General features: G+C 35.1%; 1 protein-coding gene and 1 non-coding gene across 2 annotated transcripts; one reads left to right on the plus strand and one right to left on the minus strand.

Annotated features, from left to right (window-relative positions):
• Positions 1-3,853: 3,853 nt before the first annotated feature.
• Positions 3,854-3,925, minus strand: trnac-gca. The gene has a single exon. It is a non-coding gene; the product is annotated as a tRNA-Cys (tRNA).
• A 133-nt stretch (positions 3,926-4,058) lies between these two features.
• On the plus strand, positions 4,059-7,339 carry LOC119795976 (proteasome maturation protein). The gene is made up of 6 exons (XM_038304246.1): positions 4,059-4,205; positions 4,519-4,616; positions 4,763-4,823; positions 6,609-6,710; positions 6,804-6,897; positions 6,987-7,339. Exons 1-6 carry the CDS (start codon positions 4,128-4,130, stop codon positions 7,052-7,054), a joined length of 501 nt encoding a protein of 166 aa, XP_038160174.1. The 5' UTR covers positions 4,059-4,127; the 3' UTR covers positions 7,055-7,339.
• The last annotated feature ends 1,750 nt before the right edge of the window (positions 7,340-9,089 follow it).

Consider the following 9,089-nt stretch of genomic DNA (forward strand, 5'->3'; position numbering starts at 1 on the left):
CCCCTGATAAATGCGGTACAGAATCACAACCCCAATAGAAAGAGCAGTAATTTACTTTATGAAGCTGAAATAAAACTGTGTAGGACACTACAGCATACTGCAACACACCAGTTATTCAGAAATAAATAAATAAAACATGAAAGAGAAATAAACCATAAATTTAATTAACCAAGCAATGAATGAGTTCAGGATTTTAAAATACACTTTTTTTTAGAGAAAATTGCAACATTTTGTAGGAAAACATTTGCACTAGGAAGGAAAAATGGTTGATGGTTAAAGCTAACCACAAACAAGTAAAAAAAAAAATGAGTAAAGAGTGCCCCCTAATGTTGGACAGTGCAAATTACAAATTGGTTGAGAAATCAGAAAGAGAACACAGAATTTTCTCAATTGCTTTCATGCAAAATGCACATTTTAGAATAGATACACTCAGGCCTACACAGTGGTAAGTTTAGCAAATTTCAGTAACAACACTATTCTAAGTGCTGAACATGGTCAAAAAAGAACAGTACTTTGCAGTGGTATAAAAGTAGCAAATATTTAGAGAGAGAAAAATAAATAGTTTAAAATATTTGGTGCAAATTGAGGAAAGTTATTCTAAAAACGTAACTAATATTGCTTATATAGCACAGTAGAAGGTTAACTTTAGTCTTGACTTAAAGAGACTCGGGGTTTTAGGGCTTCATCAGTGTTCGTCAGCTGCAGCTGTTTAATCAACAGTTTAGGCAGACATGTAAAGTTTCCATTGGAGTAATCAATTATACTGAAGCTGAACAAATGAATTAATGTACAAGGTCCTGCTGAAAAATTAGCTCTTCAGTTCTGGAGATGTTCTTTAGGTGACAGAAGGAGGACTTTGCTGTTCTCTTCATATGCTTTTAAGTTCAGGTCATTACAGGCAGATTTTGATTCTGATTGGTGGCTTCTAGCTGCATTCTGTAAAACTCTGTGTTAAAGTTAAATCCTCTTTCTTTAGTAAAAAAATTATTACTTCTGTTTCTGACAATGACAATGCATATCTTCTGTTTTTTTTTTTTTTTATTAGTTTGGCTTTTCTGACATCTAAAAGATTAAGATAAGCTCTTCAGAGGGGAGCATCATCTTCCAAATCTATTGAGGTCAAAAGGACTTACCTTGAAAAAAACTGTGATTTATTCAGCTCTAAGATGTCCCAAGGGAAAAAAACTCTGTTAAGTATTCTCTATCTTAAACTATATTGCATTAAGTGTGCTTCTTGATAGGTTCCCCCTGTTGAGGATCATATGTGGTGTAACAAATGTCTATAAGATAAATGAGCTCGCTGACATCATGTCAATGTCGTTGACATGTCATGTCATGGGTTTAAAAAGTATATTTTTATATTTATCCTTTTATTACAGCCTTTTTGTGCCCAATGTATGCATTTCTGAGGACTTTATAGGAAACATTCAGATATTGTTGTAAGGTTGTTGGGTTTTTTTCCCCCCGCAAATGTTGCAATACAAATTGATTTTTTTTTTTCATCCAACCTCCATAGTTTCATGTGTCTAATAGTTTTTCTTCTCCTTCTTTTCCTCCAAACAAATCATACAACATGTACGCTGATGTTAAATCTCAGTGACTAGTGAGCTGAAAGCAATTGGGTCAAACAGAATAAAGTCATCAATGGTAAACTGTGGCTGCTTTAACTGCACCGTCCATAAACCTATTCAGTGTGTTTACTGATAAATTGGTACCATCTGTGAGATCAGTTAGTAATCCATCTATCTCTGCACATATCTGCTGTCAATACTGTTGGTCATTCAATTTGCAGAGTACAATTAATCTGACTTCAGAAAAACAGCAAGATTTCAGATTTGCTTAATAAAATATGCATACATTAGACTTTAGAATTTTAGACTTAGACAGATTTTATTTGTCTTTTTGTTTACACAAGTGTAAAACAAAAAGAAGTTTCGTTTTAAAAGTGCAGCCTTGAAAAATAGTACAAAATGGCTTTAAATTTACAGTTTTTTAATATATGATAAAATATAATAAATATAATAATAAAATGCAATACAATAACCAATTCTACAAAACATTTAGCAGTCTAATGGCATTGGGGAAGAAACTGTTTTTGGAATCTGCTGGACATTATGCATTAAGGTAAATTTTCCTGCACGTAAACTAGCATTCCTTCATGTTTTTTCTACAATATCCTGCAGTTTTCAACCTAAAGTATTTAGAGAAAGCTGATGAAAGGAGAAGTCTGAACAAAGATTAAGATAATGCCATCAGATTCTGAATGAAAGCATCCCGGATGGTCTAACTGAGTTTAAAGAGAGCTCAGATTTTGATCAGTTTTTCTCTGGACAGATGGAAATATTTCTGGAAATGATTCTCCTCCTCGCATGACAAAAAAATAAGGTATAAGTAAAAAAAAAGTATAAGTATATCATAAGCTATTTTGTGATATAAACTTTAAATAAAGCATCCACAGCAAAAATAATGAGTTTTGTATTCAATAAAATATCAATTTGCATTAATAGTCATTCACATATAAAAACATTTTGAATGTCAAAGCCTCTACAGTACAACAATTACCTATTTTTTTAGTACTTTGGCAAATCATCTGACTTTCCAGTAATGTGTAAGTACGGTACAAAATAAAATGGTCTGACAGAAGTCGCTTCCACTGCACATTCAAGGGGCTTTAATTCACGAAAATTCAAGAAAGATGAATTATTAACAAGGAATTTGACTCCAGTTTCTATTGCTCACATCTTAGTACAGTTAGCTAAAGCTGTACATTTGTACATTTGCTGTACAAAAGTTGCTTAATTCTGTAATTTTCCACAAAATGTGTCATTGGCCTTCTCAAACAACCCACATCTTTGTCAGTAAATCTGAGTGCTCCCACATCTCTTCCTTCATGGTGCCCATCTACATTAAAGTCCAAAATTCTGAGAATAAAGTCAGAATTCTGAGAAAAAAGTCAAAATTCTGAGATTAAAGTCAGAATTCTGAGATTAAAATCAAAATCCTGAGAAAAAAGTCAGAATTCTGAGATTAAAGTCAGAATTCTGAGAAAAAAGTCAGAATTCTGATTTTTTTTCCCCCATATTAAACTGAAATAAAATTTAAAAATTAGTTAACTTTATTTTTTTTTCAGTGGCCCTAATCCTCTTCCGTACTATCTTCTTTCAAAGACTATAACGAATATTGGAGACAGGGGGATAACTCAGACGTACAGGGCGACGTTTGAGGGATGCAGGTCAAGCATCCTGCACCTCAGGAGCTAAGCAGCAGTCAGGAGGATAGTATTGGGAATGATGACCTCATTCCTCACTCCACTGAGGGTTAGGTATTGATTCATTTTCAAATAAAAAAGACTTTATTAATCGCAAAAGTAAATTAAAATGTTACAGTAACTCATATGTTTTTAACAAGTTGTTGTAGGTGTTGAAAGCTGTATAGAGCATTATATTTGTATATTAAGGTGTTGAAAATAGGTGTTGAAAGCAGGTGTTAAAAGCTGCTGAAACATGATATTTGTATATTAATATGATATTTGTATCATAAATATCTAACAGTAACAATGGAAATTTTATTTTATTCTACGGATTTTTGGTGCGTTACTTTTGTTGCAAATTACAAATGTACACCAGCTGGCTGAAAGCTACTATATTCCTCTTAGTTTTTGATATTTAATGCAATCTGATTGTATAACATGATTGAATTGCCTGTGTACAGTGCCTTGAGATAAGGTGTGTTGGGAATCAGGTTGGAATAAGGTGGACCCTGAAGAATCCAGACTATAGCTTTTCAATCCAACTCCATTTAAAATACAAGATTTTTGAAAAAATAATTACTGAGAAAAAATACTCTATAAAAGAGGGGGCACCCGGATTTGAACCGGGGACCTCTTGATCTGCAGTCAAATGCTCTACCACTGAGCTATACCCCCGCCGTACAAGCCGGAATGAATACTTGAATCATATGCGGAACACATGATGATTTCAGGCGTTATGGTGTGAAACTGACGGTCAATACTTTTTAATGCTAATGGTATTGAAACCACTCAGATGCTAACAGCATATAACATTCCGTGCTTATATTTCGTTTTATCAAATTACGGAGCAGATTTTCAGGGGCGGGACTTGCACCGGATGTTTCGTAATTACTGTGCTACACCGGCGGATATACAAGCTTACCAAAAGGAAAGTGCAAGGAAAGGAGACACAATGGTATTGTACCATGTTTATTTCATCTTTTTAAATATATTCCTTTTTAAATATTTTCCATCCACTTAATTTATTTTAATCGGCGTTATATATTTCATTATCACCCCCCTTAAATGTTAGTCTGATCATCATGCGGAGCTGACTCGGGAATTTGATTAGTCACTCGAGCTAATGCTACATTAGCGCTTATGTTAGCAGCTAAGTTTATCCGTATTTTGTCTTTTTAAGTCGGCTCCGAGTGTTTGTATTCGGTTGTTTTTGATTATGTTTAGCAGACGTGAAGGTCTGAAGTGTTTTATCTCGGTGTGTATCACAGAACAGCCGTGGACTCCGCTCTCAGCTCAAAGACAGTGTACCTGTAGCAGGACTGTGTCCACAAGGGGCCTATGGGGTGCAGGACTCTCTGCGGAGCGGGTAAGAAACCACGAATTATGTTCACTATACTGTTCTTTATTTGTTCAGGTGTTTACTTTATCTGCAAAGAAGAGCCGCCATATTCGGTTAAGTTTAAGGTGCATATTGGTGGTTGTAACAGCTTTCTATCCCTCTCTCTGTGACAGCTTCACCAGCATAAAGAATGAGCTCCTTCCAAGCCACCCTCTGGAGTTATCAGAGAAAAATGTAAGCTGTCTTTGCTGTGTCCTTTAATGCGTTAACATTCCTAAAATATATCCAGTAGCAGACCTACTTATAGGCCTGACAGCCTGTACATATGTGGTGAATATGCACAGATAAATGAGTTAGTAGGTAAGTTAATTGGGGGAAAAAAGAACAATAAAAATCAGTGATACCCACATATTTAAATCTTATTTTGGATTAAATAGCTTCAAAATTCTTTACTATGATTGACTAATACTTTTTGTGACATATTTTTAAAACCACCATACCTATACTTATATTTTGTTCAGTTTTTAAAGGATCCTTATCAATATTTTCTAAATCATAGTTGAGTTTAAAAGAAATGTACGTGTGTCAATTAGTTCAGGTGTTACTCAGCTTAACGGCATTAACTCTCTTGATAGTTCAATTCAGTAACTTTTATTTTTTGTACAGCACTAGTACACCTTTCCGACACACAATCACATTTCACAAATGAAAACTAGGGATGCACGATATAATCGGCCCCCTATCGGTATCGGCCTTAAAACTGAATATCGGATATCGGCCACCCCACCGATATTTAACCCGATATTTGATCAGCTTCTGAGTTTCTAAAGTCTAAAATTAAAAAATACTACTACTTCTTCCTCAAAAACTTATTTTTTACAGATTTAAAAATATTGACGCGGTATCGATCTATTTTACTAACAAAATCTCACAAGAATTTGCAAAATATCACAAGAGTTTGTAACAGAACGATGAAATTTCACGAGATTTTGAAAGTAAAATAGATCCATACCGCGTTTTTAAAAATCAATTTGATGTCAGCATATGAAAATATATTTGAGTATATTATTTTTCAAAGTGTCAGAAATGGATAACAAAACTGCTATTTTCAATGACTACTTATTTTTGTCCAGCTTTAACATCGGTATTGATATCGGTTATCTGCTACATGAGTTTTAAAATATCGACATATCGGATATCGGCCAAAATCCCAATATCGAGCATCCCTAATGAAAACACAAGAGAAACAAAGTATTTTAAAAAGATAAAAGTAAGGTGGATAAATAAATAAATATGTGAAGTGCAGTAACTTGTTTTCTCCCAACCACATTGGAAGATTATGTAACTCATCCAAATGTAGTAAACCGCTATTTTGATAAACATATGCAGCTTTTAATGTAGTAATCCTGCAAATGTAATACATTTCCCAGGGATGTAATAGTGGCTTCCAAGTTCCTTAACACATACCATTTCCCACTAATAAAGAAAGAAAATCAAACAACAAAAACAATCACTATTATTTATTGTATCTTTACATTAGTAAGCGTCACAGTTTACCTTAATTTAAAGGGCTTAAGAAATTAAAATGTGGAACATGCTCGTAAAAAAATGTTTTGCATCAAACAATGAAAATGTAATAAACAAATTTTGTAGCTAATGTTATCACACAGTGAGCAGTTTATCAGTTATGGATCACATCTTAGAACAATAAGTAATGAACGAACATCATTCTGCACTATGAAAGTAAAACAAGAACATTGGTGGAAAAAAATATAGATTTAGAAATACTTTTATCATAGTTAATTCAAGACCAGAATAATTATTAGTAACTTTGTAAATACTTTAAATATTTTATATCCTCTTAGTATTGCTGACTGCAACCAATGTATTTCAGTTTGAGAAACACTGATATAGTTAATATTAAAGTTCAAAATGCAGCATTGGCCATTATGAAGCCATAAGAGGGCGCTGTTTACTGCAGGCTCCTTACTGTGGTCTCTCTCTTCCTCTGCTGTGAAGTTCCACCTTAACCAGGACAAGATGAATTTCTCTACGCTCAGAAACATCCAGGGTCTTCACGCTCCGCTCAAATTGCAGATGGAGTACAGAGCGGCCAGACAGGTAGACGCAGTCTACACCTTTTCATCTTCAGTGTTTTTAAAGTCCCCCCCCCCCCCCCCCCAATTCCTAAAGCAAAGTGTTTCTGGGTTCCAGATACAGCGTCTGCCCTTCTTACCAAGCTCTAACCTTGCTCTCGACACACTGCGAGGAAGCGATGAGTGTATCGGTTTTGAAGACATCCTCTGTGGTGAGGGCCTCGCTCCTCTGATTAGATGGGAAAATCTACTATTAACATAAAATAAGTCTAACCATCAATCTGTGTTTGTTTGTCTGCAGATCCAGCCCAGAGTGAAGTGATGGGGGAGCCTCACATGATGGTAGAATACAAACTTGGATTGCTGTAAAAAAAAAAAAAAAAAAAGAACCTTGAAAACGGACAACCCAACAAATAATTAGGTTCCTTTCTCCCAATACATATGATGATCCATTCCAGAACAGGTTAGAAGTTGTCAGCTCAGAGCCATCATTTAGCCACTTGTCAAGCAAAGGGCGCACTCTATGCGTGTCAGTGAGGTGATGCAAGTCAGAGGCAGCGATTTAAAAACAGTCACCCAACTGGTTTTCATGGCCCCTTTTTTGTTGTTTGAATCTGCTTGATATTTCTAATAAAAGAATAATGTACTTCCTCGTGATGTGGTTTCATTTCTCCAACTTTATACCTGCAGAAGCAGAACTTTGGATCCTAATATTTATCTAGACCAGGGGTGCCCAACCAGTTGACTGCGGTCTACCAGTCCATCGTGGGCTGAGTTTTAAAGTCGATCGCAAGAAGTTTTACAGTGTAGACCTATTTATGGCTATGACAAACAAAAAAAAAAGAAGTTTTTCATAATAATAAAATGGAAAAATAAAAAGTATGCAAGGAACCTTTTTTTATGCATGCTGACTGCTGGGCATGGTTTGCCACGTTTGCTAGGTTGTTACCAGGGACTCTAAAGCGCGAAGAGGAATCTGAAGAGATAATGACATCTATGACAACTGATGGGGCTCCATCTATGGTTGGGTGCACTTCTGCATTTGTTGCTCTGTTCAAGCTGTCTGAAACTTTACTAGATTTTTGGATCAACCGCTGCATCATTCATCAACATCAGCTGTGTGGCAATATTTTAAATATGAAGCATGTCATGGACGTTGCGATGAAGATTGCTTGCTCTGTTCTGGCCAGGAGTTTACAGAGGTGTTTATTCCGTGCCCAGCTCGAGAAGGTAGGTGCAGACCACACTGATCTGCTGCTTCACACCGATGTCAGGCGGCAGAGCCGTGGCAGATTCTTCGAAAATATTTGGAACTTTTCCACAAAATTAAAGAGTTTCTGAAACAGTCAACAACCCATTCTGCTGTATGTTACATCTTCACACCCACATAGTTTGTACTTAGTATTTTTATCTATTTTCCTGTTTAATTTTAATCCATCTGCCAGTTTCTATGCCAATGCAAAAAAGAAATTTAGTTTGGAACAGCTAAATTAAATAAAGTGCAGCCTTGAAAGGTAGTAAAAAAAAAATATTTATATATATATAAACGGCGATATAAATGTACAGTTCTAATGGTTTTTTGTTGTTTTTTTCATCTCTACTTGACTGTGTATCAATTGGTTTATTTGAATTTTTGGACTGCACAGATCTTGACTGCTCTTTTCTGTAGTTTTGGTCAGTCTGATGAGTGAGTGAGAGAGATATGGTGTTAAGTTCTTATGAGATTAAGTTCTGTTTTTGCAACCTATGTTTTGAAACAATTGATAATTTCCTTGTTTGTTGGACTTACTGTTTATTCTCCACCTGTGCAAAAGAAAAAAAACAACAAAAACTGCCCATCCCTTGTGTTTGGCTTGGTAGATCTCAGCATGCCATCAACTTCAAAAATAGCTCTTGGTTTAAATAAGGTTGGGCACCCCTGGTGTAACAGTATCATGACTATTAGATTTTGTTTTTGTACTTGTTTTTTTGCAGAAAGAAAAACGTGGCATTATGAGGAAAGGACATCACAAGGGAGTACAGAATCAACTTCATACTAGCAAAATAGTCAAACTCCTGAATGAGATACAAACTAGCTTACACACATCAAAGCAGTATTTATTTTAGCAAAGCTTATCTGTTTAATTTACCTTTTAAAATAATTAAGATCAAAGAATATTAATGCACCGAACAGCAAAGAAATGTGAAGGGAATAATTTTTCACCCAATTCATGGTTAAGAGGCAATGCTATCGCACTGTGAAAACATGAACGTACAAAAGAAATAAAAAAAAAACTTTTAAAAATCTGTCTGTCTGCAGTTTACTTTATTGCCACAAGATGGCAGTATTAATCTACAATATGCTGCTCTAATCAGCTCCTTTCCTATCCTCATAGAGTACCTACAAGTAAATCCAGTGATTAAA

This window comes from Cyprinodon tularosa, unplaced genomic scaffold (assembly GCF_016077235.1).
Source record: "Cyprinodon tularosa strain WSP-4 unplaced genomic scaffold, ASM1607723v1 ctg53, whole genome shotgun sequence".
Classification (NCBI taxonomy): Eukaryota; Metazoa; Chordata; class Actinopteri; order Cyprinodontiformes; family Cyprinodontidae; genus Cyprinodon; species Cyprinodon tularosa.